Source organism: Lolium perenne, chromosome 5, assembly GCF_019359855.2.
Source record: "Lolium perenne isolate Kyuss_39 chromosome 5, Kyuss_2.0, whole genome shotgun sequence".
Taxonomy (NCBI): Eukaryota; Viridiplantae; Streptophyta; class Magnoliopsida; order Poales; family Poaceae; genus Lolium; species Lolium perenne.
The window spans coordinates 221,280,742-221,296,289 of NC_067248.2; the positions used below are offsets into that span (position 1 = coordinate 221,280,742).

At 39.6% G+C, this 15,548-nt stretch overlaps 1 protein-coding gene and 1 long non-coding RNA gene across 5 annotated transcripts; one reads left to right on the plus strand and one right to left on the minus strand.

Moving 5' to 3' along the window:
• Window positions 1–121: 121 nt before the first annotated feature.
• Window positions 122–4,499, plus strand: LOC127302006 (uncharacterized). 3 transcript variants are annotated; one of them, XR_007852573.2, is made up of 7 exons: window positions 122–230; window positions 991–1,182; window positions 1,299–1,388; window positions 1,816–1,905; window positions 2,333–2,422; window positions 3,543–3,767; window positions 4,181–4,482. XR_007852573.2 is itself a non-coding variant. In XM_051332349.2 (6 exons), the coding sequence occupies exons 1-6, from the start codon at window positions 194–196 to the stop codon at window positions 3,599–3,601; spliced, it is 558 nt and encodes a 185-aa protein (XP_051188309.1). In that variant the 5' UTR covers window positions 122–193; the 3' UTR covers window positions 3,602–4,499. The 3 variants fall into 3 exon arrangements, 1 of the variants encoding a protein (XP_051188309.1); XR_007852574.2 differs by having other exon boundaries at window positions 4,203–4,481; XM_051332349.2 differs by having other exon boundaries at window positions 3,543–4,499.
• Window positions 4,500–10,689: 6,190 nt separating this feature from the next.
• On the minus strand, window positions 10,690–13,843 carry LOC127302008 (uncharacterized). Of its 2 annotated transcripts, XR_007852577.2 has the most exons (4): window positions 13,443–13,842; window positions 12,782–13,351; window positions 12,246–12,687; window positions 10,690–11,018 (listed from the first exon to the last, which is right to left on the minus strand). It is a non-coding gene; the product is annotated as an uncharacterized lncRNA (long non-coding RNA). The 2 variants fall into 2 exon arrangements; XR_011745559.1 differs by having other exon boundaries at window positions 12,782–13,843.
• Window positions 13,844–15,548: the final 1,705 nt, after the last annotated feature.

The window sequence follows — 15,548 nt, forward strand, 5'->3', positions numbered from 1 at the left end:
GAAAAGGAATGTCAGGGTGCATTTTGTTTAACATTAGCTGAGTTGATTCTGAAAAGAGCAAACAAATTCCTTTTGTTGGAGCACTCTGCATTGTGCAGTCAGTGTCGAGTCTGTCTTCTCTCTATGGGATGTATTCTCACAAGGACGCGGACAACATGTAGCTGACTGGTTATTTTACAAAGTTCAAGTTTGCATGGTTTCCTCCGTGATTTGTCGCTGGAAATTCAGAGGTTAGTTTGCAAAAACAAATCTGAAATATCTGTTAAGACAAAACTGCCAATTATGCAAGACAGACACATATACTTAAGTTCTGATGATTAAACCATTGCAGGGATCATTTTTTATTGTCTCTTTTGATTAAACCAATGCAGAGTCAACCCAGTAGTTTGTACAACTAATTTGGTTCTATACAATATATGGAGATGCTTCGTAGTTACAACTCACATTTGCATCAAAAAAAAATTCTACAGGGTGTTGGGTACTTCTATTTCATAGTAAATTAGCCATTTGCTACATATTCTTGAACTATGTTCTCTAACCTGAGTGATGGTCCAGGTTAAGCGAGGCATGCATACAGCTGGAGGTGTGGCTGTGTATACTAGGAAGCGAAAAGCCAATTTTATTTGAGAAACTACAGTGATACCTAAACAAACGATTAAAGAAGCAATATGAATGCTTGTGTCAGTTTATGCTATGAAAACAAGCCATATGAATGTTTGATGTTTAAATTTTCTATTTTAGAAGAATTCTAAAATCTGCACTTAATTGTGGTACATTACGTTTTCTGTCATACATGTGCATTTCTATTACAGATAATATAATTGATGGAACACTTTAGCAAGTCTGCTGAAGTACCAAACATAAGGGGAATGAATATTTCTGTGAATGAATATTGTGAGCCTGCAGGCTACACTCCATTTCAGGACATTACAATCATGTAAAACCAAGGTGATTAGAAACTTATGTGTTCAACAACTATTATGTATGCAGATCCTAGAGAGCCGAAGAGGCAGCGGAATAGCGAGTATTATGTAAAAAATAAAGGTAAAATTGCAAAGCCGATACGACCAGCACGAAAACTTAAAAATCAGTCAGCGATGCTGGATATTGATGAGAACATGGTTTGTGGTACACCAACTAAATTGGGAGTCACCCAACCGTGCATACCACCTGCAGCAACAGGTACTATGCGTCCTAGATGTAATGTTTAGAGAAATGCAAATACACCTGCAATTATTATGTACATGTGGCTTCAGTTGGTGTAATATATTTAACACAATCACACATAAATGATGCAGGTCAGACGCAGGAAAATCCAGGAGGAATGAGACATGATCTGATAGCACAAACAAATTTTAGGAAAGCAGTTTCACTGAACCAAATAACTGGTAAGATAATATTGGCACGACATGATTATGCACTATAATATCTACCATGTGAGGTGTTCTTTTCAACGTACATGTCATCCTCAGTGGTTAAATGTCCCAACACTTTATATTTGTTGTCTTCTCAATCAGTCATCCACCTTACTATAATTTTGGGTAATCTGAATACTTCATATATCTATTATTTATGCACATTAAGGTCTTTAGATTTACGTATGTTGTATAGCAATGACTGGATATTGATGAGAACATGGTTTGTGGTACACCAACTAAATTGGGAGTCACCCAACCGTGCATACCACCTGTAGCAACAGGTACTATGCGTCCTAGATGTAATGTTTAGAGAAATGCAAATACACCTGCAATTATTATGTACATGTGGCTTCAGTTGGTGTAATATATTTAACACAATCACACATAAATGATGCAGGTCAGACGCAGGAAAATCCAGGAGGAATGAGACATGATCTGATAGCACAAACAAATTTTAGGAAAGCAGTTTCACTGAACCAAATAACTGGTAAGATAATATTGGCACGACATGATTATGCACTATAATATCTACCATGTGAGGTGTTCTTTTCAACGTACATGTCATCCTCAGTGGTTAAATGTTCCAACACTTTATATTTGTTGTCTTCTCAATCAGTCATCCACCTTACTATAATTTTGGGTAATCTGAATACTTCATATATCTATTATTTATGCACATTAAGGTCTTTAGATTTACGTATGTTGTATAGCAATGACTGGATATTGATGAGAACATGGTTTGTGGTACACCAACTAAATTGGGAGTCACCCAACCGTGCATACCACCTGTAGCAACAGGTACTATGCGTCCTAGATGTAATGTTTAGAGAAATGCAAATACACCTGCAATTATTATGTACATGTGGCTTCAGTTGGTGTAATATATTTAACACAATCACACATAAATGATGCAGGTCAGACGCAGGAAAATCCAGGAGGAATGAGACATGATCTGATAGCACAAACAAATTTTAGGAAAGCAGTTTCACTGAACCAAATAACTGGTAAGATAATATTGGCACGACATGATTATGCACTATAATATCTACCATGTGAGGTGTTCTTTTCAACGTACATGTCATCCTCAGTGGTTAAATGTCCCAACACTTTATATTTGTTGTCTTCTCAATCAGTCATCCACCTTACTATAATTTTGGGTAATCTGAATACTTCATATATCTATTATTTATGCACATTAAGGTCTTTAGATTTACGTATGTTGTATAGCAATGACTGGTATATGCAATCTGATAAAATGGTGTTTAGCTGGGCACTTCTCTGTTAAGCAATATTTGACAGATTTGGGTCAGGTTTATAGTTGAACATTGGCTTATGCTTTATTTGCATTTTACATGGTGAGAAGTTCGTGGTGTTCCATCTCTTGTGTTTTTTTTTCAAGATTCGGTGCAAATTCTAAATCAGGATAAATGATATTGAATATGATACAGTTAGGAAGTTAAGATAGGATGCTGAAGTAAATCTGTCCATTTGTTTGTATCTAATTTTTCTCCATATGGGGATTTTGAGAAAGCTTATTCTCATTTTTGGATTTGGTTTCAACCTTCATGAAGTAAAGAAGGTGTTCCCATATTAAATCAATTGGTACTTATCTTACTCCATTCAGACCCACTTTATGAGCTTCTATTGTGACGTATCAGAGATCCATTGACAAGGTTGAGTTGTTTCTTGCATTTTGTTTGCTTTCATAATTATGGCATGGTTATCATTTCAAACGCAGTTGTATTTTTAGTAGATGATCCTCATTTTGTGAATTACTGCACATCTCTCTGTTTAGCCTGATAAATTATGCATACATATGCTGAGGTTTACTTCAGAACTTATAGATCTATGTTATTGCATATGGCTATGGGAAGTCTATCTGGGGGGGTTGCATTTACAACTTACAGTTCTATATGTGACGTTTCGAAATTATTTAACAAAATTTTTTGTGCCCCATCGGACTCAGATGAGCGTTCAGTAAAGCTTGACAACAAATGACAATTGTGGAATGCAATTAAATATTCTGATGAAGCACTAAAAAGGAAAAAATGATGAATGTCCATTCATTATTTTGTTGGGATGTTTATCACTTTACCTTCATGTTTTAACCATTTTGTTTTGCAGGACAACAAGAAATCCACATTGAGTTGACAGATATACTTGCGGTTCTTCATCTGGTCTAGCTGCACTTGTGTCATAGGGGCTATACTCAGTAACAATTGGGGCAGATGGTGTAGGTTTATATTCATAAATATTACTTTTGTGTGGCACAGGTTTTGTTGGGATTCAATCTTCTGTCTGTGGCATTGTTGGTTTCAAGGCAACATTCGGATGGACATATATGAATGGGTAACTAAGAATTGTTCCGTATCACAAAATATTTACCAGTGTTTCTTTAAGGGTCATAATTTATACGGGTTAGGAACTTAAAATACTTTTAAACATCACTTCAGTAAGCTTTACTAACTTATGTTAACACTCCAAGCGATCCTAATTCAGTTAAAATGCTGGCAATTAGGTCTGCTGGTTCTATGCAGAATTTTAGCACACCCATTTAATCACGCTATCCAATTTAATGTTTAGAAAAATCCAATCACTTATCTAACACACAAGTTCCTAGCTACCCCAATGTCCATGCACGTGTTTTGCAGACTAGCTCAAGCTTTGGTGCCCTAATTCTGTTTATTTTGCTTTGTTCTTCTCTCATAAATTTCAAGTTATGTAAAGTTATTCAAATGTTTATTTTCCTGAAATTTTGTCAGATGCTTTCTTCACCTCTTGCAGCCTCAGTGGAGGATAACACACTCTGAAGATGGATTTGGTGCTTTGCACAAGTACCATTCCAGGTTTCAGACCGAGCAATGTGAATTGTCAAGAATGATCTTGCTAACCTAGGCCGTAGTGTGTCAAGTAAGAGTGTGAGGTTTAATTCAATACTACCAGTTAAGCAAGATTGTAAGGGCTTGGTTTTTTTGAATTAATAAGATAACTTTTCAAAAATAAAATATAAAACATATCTTCATATGGTGAGGGTTTATTTGCTGTGAAATTCTCAACTATTTCACTTGGCATGTCTTCCAGGAAACTATATTCTGTTTCCATTGAAAATATGCGTTGATTCCATTAACCCGAGAGGGTCATTATATGTTGAAGGAAAATGAATTGGATTCCATTTACTTAATGAAAGTCCCACTAATTGTCCAACATAGAGATGACTTGGATGATGGGAAATCTCTAGGTAAGATAGTGATAGAAATAAAGGTCCAGGATTATAAGATGGATTAAAATAAAAATGGCAGTGTATCGGATGTTTTTTTTAGATGTATCGGATGGGTATTTGAAAACAAAAGTCACCTTGCTTGCGATGCCCAACAAAATAAGATCACCTTTTCTTCATAATTTGTTTTCCCGTGGCAGCGCACGGGCATTTTTACTAGTTATATCTTAACTATTAGTTTGGAACCGGTGGCGTCCGTAGGTAATAAAACCTTGGTACGTCAAAAAAAACCGAAGGACAATTGTAAAAAACCCTTTGTTCCTTCCGTGCGTAAGAAAAAAACCGGAGAAAAAGTCGTTTCTTCTTTCCGTGCGGAAGGAGACCATGGTGCACAGTCATCCGGAGACGGGTGACCATGGAGGCGTGCTGCTGCTGGCTACAGTCGGACGCAAGACCGGACGCGAGGACATGGAGTCAGCGAGGCGGAGGTCGACAACGTCGCGCGCAGAGACATGAGCGGCGTCGCAGTGCCGGGCTACCGATTGATCATGGAGGAGCTTTTGGCTGGCTGCTACCGAGGACGGACGGGGATGGGGCGATGGGACTGGCGGTTCCCGGCTGGGCGAGCCGGACGGACGGAGCAGTGAGATGAGCGGCTGGAGGCGCGATGATTCCCAGCTCGGCGACTTCATCGGCCGGAAGCTGGGCGGACGGAGCAAGGGACCGTGCTGGAGCCGGCGTGGGCGGACGATGACATCCATCTCTTGACCTGGCCACCATTTACCACGGGAACGTGCGCCTGCTAAGGAGCGAGGCCAGTGAAGGGCGTGTTGTTCTTAAGCCGGTGTGGGCGGAACGGCGGTGCTGGTGAGGAGGACGTGCGTGCTCCTGATCAAGGTTCGAGTACAGCGATGGGCGGCGTCGCTCTGGTGCTCACTGCGTAGGTCGCGGCCGTGGAGGGGTTCTACATGAGCCGGTGTGGCATGTCAAAATTCACGTATGCTGTATGTATTTGTACGCGACACGTCAGCATGACATCACCATGATGTTGTCACTATACCTTTCATTCATCCACACAGCTTTGGTCGTTGCGCGGCACGCCGTCCTGGTATCCTGGGATTTCCTTCCATCGCAAACTCTGAACGATGCTGCAACGATTCCTACACAAACTCTGCTGGGTTGGATAGTCCACGACAGTCAAATTCATCTACGAACGATGCTGCTCCGATTCATACACAAAGTCTGCTGGGCTAGACAGCCTATAAAAAGGTCTTGAATTGATCGAAACCTCAAATAAAAAACCACCAGTTCGAAACTGCCTAAACACAAAAGTTCAGCTGGCCGGAACTCTTCGTCCGCACGTACTATTCCCCTACCTGCTCTGCAATCTCTCCGTCCGCACTTCTCTCTGCAGCTATGACACCAGAAGGAACATTAATCACTACTTAATGTTCATATGTGGCATAATCTCTTTTGCTTTATTCAGAATTTTGTACATTAGGTGATTCTTTCGGCTTTCATACGTTGTCCTTTGGCTGACCTGTGTTTGTGTTTTGTTTTAGATTTTTAACTGATGACGATAGCCTGTCGTGGATGCATTGTTGGTTGCTCAAATATGCTAATTCACAACTAAACTTGGATTTTAGCTCCATCCATAAAAAATCACCATCTTGATATTTGGTGTGGATCAACTACCTATTTTTTATTGTCAAAATAGCATAATACCTTCAGTTAAGTCTGTAGGCGCGGGTGTTGTGTGTCCTCCTATGCTTGCATGGCCTATCAGGCCAGCTGCAACTGAAGGCTTCCCACGTGTTGCTTTTAGATCAAACATATTATCAGTTTATCACAACCCACCGATGCAAATGTCGGTATTGCCACATGTCCTCATATATACAACAGTAAGACAAGATACTTTTTTGCAACCATACAAAATGGAATCTACATAACAAAGTGTCGCATTAAACCACAGAAACCTGATATGGAACATAAACACTGAGTCCAGCTTACAAGTCGAGTGACCTATGGTAGTGATAGAGACAGAGACAATCTCGAGGAGGAATGTAAGAGTAAAGAAGATAAAGGAAATATTGTATTTTGGCACTTAAGCATGCTTGATAATATGTGCACGATATGGTATATAAAAGGTGTATTAAATAGATAGTTACAAAAACGTGGAGTATGTGCAATATTTTTTTAACTCAGCAGCAACGCGCGGGCACTTGGCTAGTAGTCTATTGGCTGAAGAAAATTTGCTACGGAGGCGAGGTGGGACTAAACGTAGGCGCGCGTGCGTGCTGGGCTGGGAAGGAGAAAGATGAAAAGGGCAGGGGCGAGCTGAGCGGAGCTGGGCCGGGGCGCTGCGCTGGAGGCGAGCTAGGGGTGGCCGGGGCGGCCTGGGAGCGGGGCAGAGGGAGCTGGGCCGCGGCGCTGGGCCGCGGCGGCGTGGGACGCTGGGGCTGGCTGGGCCAGGCGGCAGCTGGGCCGTTCGGCCTGGCCGAACCTTTTTTTTTATTTCTTCTCTTTTTTTTGAAATTGGAAAAACATATTTGGAGGCTCAAAAATAATCAGAAAAAGGCAAATAAGATACCGTTGGATTCGTTATGAAAATTGCTTCAATATGAGACTAAATTTGGAACAAAAAGTATAAACTTTATAAAACCAAAATTTGACATACATGTCTATGTGGCTATGGTGCCCTTTTAAAGTTTTCTCACATTAATAATTTCAAAAGTTTCAAATCCTCCGAACAAAATAGATTATTGATTAGAAAATCTTTTGAAACTAGGATTTATGAAAACTCCATTTTGGAAATTACTTTTAAATAATCTTCAAAAGTTTTAATTCTTTGTGAATTTTTAATCAAATTCAAACAATCAAGCATCAAATTTATTTTTATTTTACATTCCAAAATTTAGAAAATTTCAGGATGTGACAGAATACCACCCTTAAAAGAAATCTCGTCCTCGAGATTTTAGAAAGGCTAGAAAGAAAATGTTTTGGTTCAGGTCTTCTAATAGGTTCATACTCACTATTGCTTCTTTTTCGAACATCTCCGAGAAGATTTCGGAAGTTAACTTTGGGTTTGAAAACTTGGAACTAAATCATATGCGGTCATACCATCAATTGTATCCAATCATATGGCGGTACCCATCCCATGGGTATTATCTTTCACTTGAGTACACATGGTCATGGGGAACTCCTTATGATACCTTCTCCAAAACACCATCTCGTGCAGCATCCGATGTAAATCCATAATCCAAGGCATGGCTTCTACCACCCTTAAAAGGAACTTTTGTTAGGTAGTCTTGGGTCTTTGGTTTTGGCTAAGCTTATCTTGGATATGACTTGGCACTGGGTCATGGTTTGAAACACCTATGGCTTATGGCTTCTGAGTTAATGTCCACTGGGCGAATGTTTATTCACATATAGTGAACAACATATCTCTTGTAAGTGACTTGAGTAGGATTTTCCTCATTCTTGGGATTCTAATCCATATAGAATGGTGGTTGATCTAATTTTGACACTGAGGGGTCACTCTTTGGGTCAATCGGGAAACCAAGATGCGAGGACTTCATGAATTTCCTCACCTTTGTTTATTGGTCTTTTCGACAACTTTCACCACTCTTCATCTAGTGACTAGATCTTCAAACTAAACGTAGTCCTACGCTTGGCAGCACTTGCCTACTATAAGGTCATAATATCTATTCACCCTATGGTTCAGACTTAACAACGACGTCTCTCTTGTAGGTACGTCTCTCTAGATTTACCATTCTTCATACAAGAGTAAACAATATGAGTAGTCGTCATGGGGGCCAATCCATGTCGCACCCAATCATTTCCTTGTTTTCAGTTTGGTATATCTCGTATTCTAACTCTTGGTCAACCTCACAAATTTTGACAAAAACTTTCCATGGAATAATTGAATCGATGTTTCAATCCCCATTACTGAATTTTTTTCAAAACATTTCTATCGATCTCTAGCTCGGGTTTTGCGGATCTCACAAACTATTATTCTTCATCTTGATAGGAACATCAAGGTTGGTTTCACTACTGTTGTCTTCATGGCGAGTTGCCGAGAAAACATTCTCTGGGTTGGGTATAGATGAGAATAGATAGAAAGATTCTCACCCAAACACAACATATCAAAGCAAATCATCTTACAAACAACATCTAACAAGCATCAAGCAATATGTTTCACACAAACAAACTAGCATGGTCATACCTCAATTTGGTATGATCAATACTTTGCTACTTTATTGTTAGTTCGCTAAAAGAGAACTAATGGTGGTATAGTCTATTTATATCTCGCGTGCTTCAAGTTTCACTTCTACTCCTTAGTTGTATCTTTGGGTCTTGTGCAAATTGTTTCGGAGTCTTTCTTCAAATCTTTGTTGGTCACACGAAGCAGCAGTCCCTCACTTCAGGCACAAGTCATCGTCGGTACTTGTTGATAGTTTTGATAAGGTGTAAAGTGAGAGGAAAACAATTTTGAAGATGAAGTGGATGAGAATACCAGAAATTCACAAAGCAAACATCTTTTTGATTTAAAATAGGATTAGAAAAAATTTCATCATAGGGTCTTCCTATTGTCTCGATCCTACAGGCAACACTATGCTCTGATACCATTCTGTAGCACCCTACCTTTTAATAAAGGCAAGATACCTGTGTATAGTGCTATTCCCGGGATCACTGATAGCACACACATTACAAAATACTAGTAAAATGCCCGTGCTTCGCAACGGGAAACAATACAGATAACGTGCAAACTTCATATCGTACACCTATTTGCATTGTTTTTACAACATGAACTAATGGTATGCGACAAAGTAGTGGAGTGGGGTCATCAGTAGTAGGCAAACAAAAGGAGTGGTATTTTGGAACATGGGAGCATATGCTCCCTGTATTTTGAAATGCATCTTACACATATTTTGAATTTCAAAAAAATTGAAACAAAAAATTTGCATGTAAATCTTCTCGTGCTACACGCTTACAAAGTTGTTTCATAAAAAATTGACTTATCATGTGATGTGTGTAAAAAAGACAAAACTCAGTGCAAAAAATAATGCTTTTCACAAGATAAGTTTTCTCTTTTTTATATAGACCACAAAAAATATTAATTTTTCGTGAAACTTGACGAACGAACATATATTATGAAGATGTACATGTAAAAAAATTTGTTAAAATTTTTCGACATTTCGAAATATAATTTTTTGGTAGAGGGTGCATACGCACCCGGGAGCCGAATTGAATTTCCGGCAAACAATCGTTTTTCTAAAATTACACTTGAGATACACGAAGTTCTCCACGAGTGGCAGACGTGGAGTGATCCGTCACGAGCCGCGAGGCAGCTTGTCAGAAAATATGAGCTAATACACAATAAAATATGTAATGAATAAGGAGAACTTAATCTTTTAACTTTCTGATATAAGAGAATACGAGCAGATACACAATGAAATGTGTAATGAATAAGGAGAATTTTTTTCATCAAGAACTTAATTTTTGTTATCACAAACATCCTGGAGGACAAGAATCTATCTTCAGCAGCGGCAACCAACAACCTAGTTGGAGTGAGGAAGAAGCCCTGGCCTTTGCGGCAGATAGACATCATTCGTAAATTTTGTAAAGAAGCCTTATATATAGAAATAGGCTTGCATAGTATAACTGACGAACTTCCATCACATGTGGACCGACTATAGCGATCTGCGAGGGTAATACAAATACACAAAATGAAAAGAAGAAGAAATCCATTTGAGTAACGAATAATAATCAACTTGTCTCCTCTCCTACACAACAAAAAATGGTCCTGCTTAATCTATCTTTGTTTATCACTTGACTACCAAGAACAAAAAAATATAATATATTCACCCCTTAGACTAAGAATTCTTTTCTCTGCTATATATCCCAGGAGGCATCAAATGATGACATAGCTCATGAAATGACAGGCGTCAGTGGAAATGAATTTTAAAGCTGCAACGGGGTCATAATAAATGTTCTAATGGTCACACCCTAATTAGGAGAGTACATGTCAACTCTTCTGAATAAGCTGATTGTCATCTCTTACTTACACAATGCAGAGTACATATATAGTTTCCACACAATTTACACACATTCTGACCTTAATCATGCATGCCTATTTTTGACCAAAAAAATAGCACGGAATATAAAGAAGTGAAAATAGCATGAGAGATTATGGACGACATCGATTAAAAATGAAACTAAACTGAATAAAAATTTGGTAATGTGGCTTTGCTAATTGACATAAGAGGTGTCACTCGATAAGCTTCCGTCAGAGCTATTGCTGCTGTTGACCTCACATGAAACCTTGACATTTGATTACAGTCTCTGCCCCTCTTTTGCGACATGGAAATATCCATCTCTATCTGGTAAGAGTTTCAAACAGCAGCGATAAATATTTTGTTAGCATATATGAAATTAAGTATGTGATAATAAAAACAAAGTACAACCAAATGATGTAATTCTGATAATCAGTTCATTCACAAGTCAGACATAAATGCAATAATTCAATTCGTTTAGCCACATAAATCCCCAAAATTTTCCCTCTATACTGCAAACACTGCCAACGATTAGTAAAGACAAAACCAAATTTATGTTTGCATCAAAATTGCATGCACTTTGAGTCACAAAATGATAAACTTATTTGTCTGAAACTATGCAATTTACATTTTAAATTTCTTCACTGAAGTGAAACTATGTAATTTGTTGGTCTGTAGCAAGGTCAAAAAATGATTAAAAATAACAGGTCAACTGTAACATAATGTACGCATGTATTGCAGTCCACATATACCTTGACCGAATGGTTTTGTCTAGCTTTAAATCAGGGCAGTGAGGTGAATTCCTCCATTTAATAGAAACTATGTAATCTGATAGGGTGTTTCTGGGACAGGGTGTTTCTGCACCCGGGTGCATATGCACCCTTTATTTGAAATGCATATTAAACATATTTCGAAATATCAAAAAAATACAAATAAAAATGTCTCGTGTATACCTTGATATGTTACATGTTCACAAAGTTATTTCAGCAAAAACCGATATGTTTTGTGCCCTGTACTAAAAAGACAAATTTTTGATGTTAAAATAGTATATTTCTTGAGGCATTATTTGTCTTTTTTACACAGGGTATAAAAATTATTAGTTTTACGTGAAACTTTGCGTGTACATATAGAACATGTCCCTCTACATGCTAATTTTTTTCCTAAATTTTTTACTTTTTGAAATATGTTTTATACATACCGGGTGCATATGCACCCATGATCAGTTTTGGTTTTCCGATCTGATAGTATGTACTCTGTAGCATGACAAGTGAAGGGAAAGCAAGGTCCCGAAACTAAAAACTTACTAACTTCCTCACACTTGATCTGCTAGCATCAGAAAATAGTAAATAGAAAACAAAAAACTCTCATAAAACACACCAAGAACCAAGCCAAGACGAGTTTGGTTCAGAACCTTAGGCATGAAGTACTTCCTCACCCGCACACACACAAACCAATCACACGAAATTCAATACTACTTTGCAGATCAAGGAGGCTCCAAGCATAATTGATGCTACAACGGGGTGGTCCTGGAAGGGAAACATAATTGATTCATACCTCCTGCTTGACAAGGTACATCATATAATGAGGCACAACAGCAACACACACAAGTAGCAGTAGCATCTCCCAATGTATCCACTCAAACCAAGTAGCACCAGCAGCGGTACACTAATCCCCAATTCATCTGTTAAACATGTCGTCTCCATCTTCTGTCCTTCAACGTCGTCTCCCTCCAAACTGTCGCCCAAACCCCCCTCCTCTAATCCGGTAGCCGGCCCTCTTCATGCCTTGCAAGACGGTGCAGCATGAAGGGAGTCAGCGAGTCCAGACCTCCTCATCCTATACCGCTCGAATCCTGTCGTATCCGACTGGAACGGAGGTGCCGGAGTTCAACATCGAGACATACAGCGGGAGCGGATGCACGACTCCTCGTCCTCGACGTGGTAGCTTGGCCCCGCAACCGGGCAAAGAGAGCATACAAAATTCTGAAGGAAGGCCTCTGTTGGGTATTGTTGGGTATTAAGTATTAACAGCTACAACTGTGTAGGTTCAGAAAAAATATCACAAAGCATACAAAATTGAGGGCCACTTACCATTGAAAAAAACTGCTCAAATTAATGAATGCTCCATGTACACAATTAAGGATTCAGAAACACATATATACACTGTCATCGGTACCAGTGTCTATGACATTCAGTTCATAAATGCCGAGTAGGTGTCGTCCTTCTTCAGAAGTTCCCACGGCTCATCTTGTCCAAGGGCAATGTTTTCTCCTTGGTCATTAGCATCCTCTTCGTGCAAATCTTCATCTTCTTAACCTCTCAGTGTTAATTTATCTAATGCAATCAATACAATGTTAAATATCAGGAATTACTACATACCAACAACACGTGTGCAGCAAATAACAGCTAGCTGGAACTCTCAAGAACCATGGCAGACGACTGAACGACACAAGAATCCACACAACGTTGATTCAAATGTTGAATAAGGACAGAGACATATCTTCATCACTGGGACAAGAACAACGTCAGTAAAACTTGCAGTCTTCATAACTGTTAAGAATCTGTTCCGCTTTGATAGACCACGACCCGTCTCCTAGAGACCACACGTTCTTGCTCGAATACAAACAAGCACCACCAACGCATTGACCAACACACGCCCACCTGCAGAAGCAAATCCAAAGAGGGAGAGGGATCAGGAGACTTGCATGATTCGACGGGAGAGAGCACACCGGCGAGGGGAAGCATGCGCGACCGTGGAGGGAGCCGTGCCCAGGGGAGCTCGCGGTGGTCGGGGCGATTGGTTAGGAGCAAGCTAGGCGGGTTCAGGGCAGGGACTATTGCTGGAGGAATGAACACCAGGGTGTCGTGGAGCACCTCCATGTTCACCGAGGAGGCGGCTCGGCAGCTCGGTAGCCCGCGGGAGTCGAGTCCTCCTTTGTGCCGAAGAGAAGGCGGGTTTCCGGAAGGGAGCATGGGCAGGGGAGGTCGACTTTGCGTCAGCGGCGGTAGGGAGGAGGGGCGGCGGAGTTTTGCTACGATCGGGGACGCGCGTGGGATGGTCGGCGACAGGGAGCTGCGCGGAGGATGCGGGGAGAAGCAGGGCGGAGCTGATGCCGCTGGGAACTTTGCTACGGACGGATCTGGTTGATGGGCTTGGCCCATTTGGGCTCTACCGATGACGAAGTGCGACGAAGCCAAAGGACGTACCACGACACCGATTGACGACGGAACACTCTCCTCTTTTTTAAGTAGTACAGATAGTAATCATTGCAATAGTATCAAATTACTACATCGTTGATCCAGAGGGTAAAGTAAAGTCTTACAAATTGCATAGTCACATGGACTAGCTCTGTACAATGTTCAAAACAAACACAGCGGAAATGTATATCATCAATGAGCCTTCATCATCTTCATGTGCCACAGGCAGTCATGTTGGAATGTAGACTCGAGATCCTACCACGAACCTCTCCTCAGAAAATCTTGCACGTTTGAATATGCAGCCCCACGAATGGAGGTCAGTACAATGATGTACTGGCAAATGACACTTATATGGTGGCTATTTTGGGCATGACTATCTACATGATATTTGGCAAGTGGAGTTTGGGCAAATTTGCATAAAGCAAATTTTATCCTACATTTTATTTCAAAACAAAACATTTTACAAAACTCATAATGATGTCATAAACAGTATCATGGTTACATCTCCCATGTACTATCCGACAATTGCTACTTAAATTTTAACTTATTCAGAAAAGGTGATGAGATTCTTCCGTACATTCCCTGCCTAGAAAGCTCAAATTGTCCGTAACCGGGGACACGGCTAAGATCTTAGGTTTACTCTCGAGAGGTTGTGCACTTTCACCTTACGACCCACCCTTCCCAAGAGAAGAATGAGACAAGATCTTTCAGAAGGAGGCTTCAACCATAACCAGCTAGACCCGTTCCCGTTTGGTTGCAAGCCACATCATCATGTCTAGCCACAAGTTTGACCTCACAACTTACTTAATCAATACTTTGCTACTTTATCGTTAGTTTGCTAAAAGAGAACTAATGGTGGTATAGTCTATTTATATCTCGCGTGCTTCAAGTTTCACTTCTACTCCTTAGTTGTATCTTTGGGTCTTGTGCAAATTGTTTCGGAGTCTTTCTTCAAATCTTTGTTGGTCTTCTATGAAACACTTCTTGCGGAGTCGAAGAATGTCACACGAAGCAGCAGTCCCTCACTTCAGGCACAAGTCATCGTCGGTACTTGTTGATAGCTTTGATAAGGTGTAAAGTGAGAGGAAAACAATTTTGAAGATGAAGTGGATGAGAATACCAGAAATTCACAAAGCAAACATCTTTTTGATTTAAAATAGGATTAGAAAAAATTTCAACCGAACGAAATAGATTATTGATTAGAAAATCTTTTGAAACTAGGATTTATGAAAACTCCATTTTGGAAATTACTTTTAAATAATCTTCAAAAGTTTTAATTCTTTGTGAATTTTTAATCAAATTCAAACAATCAAGCATCAAATTTATTTTTATTTTACATTCCAAAATTTAGAACATTTCAGGATGCGAATTAATGAGAATATTAGATTGATGGCTGAATTGCATGCTAGGTGGGAAAAAGAGGAAAAATTTGCTAAAGAGAATAATGTAGCTAAAGTTTGGACTATTACCACCACTAGTAATGTTGATGCTTCACATGTTGCTAAACCTCCTACTATCAATGGTAAAATAATTTGTGTTAGCAATGTTTTCACTCCTAATGCAAAGCATGCAAAACTACCTGAAACTGCTAAAACTGCTGAAACTGCTTGTGATAAAACTGCTAAAAAATTTCAAAATATTGGGGACAATGATCCCATTG

Coding starts and splice junctions, on each gene's coding strand:
- LOC127302006 (XM_051332349.2), top strand. CDS start 194: ATGGTTTCCTCCGTGATTTGTCGCTGGAAATTCAGAG. Junction 231..990: donor TTGTCGCTGGAAATTCAGAG/GTTAGTTTGCAA, acceptor TTATGTATGCAG/ATCCTAGAGAGCCGAAGAGG. Junction 2,423..3,542: donor TTCACTGAACCAAATAACTG/GTAAGATAATAT, acceptor TTTGTTTTGCAG/GACAACAAGAAATCCACATT.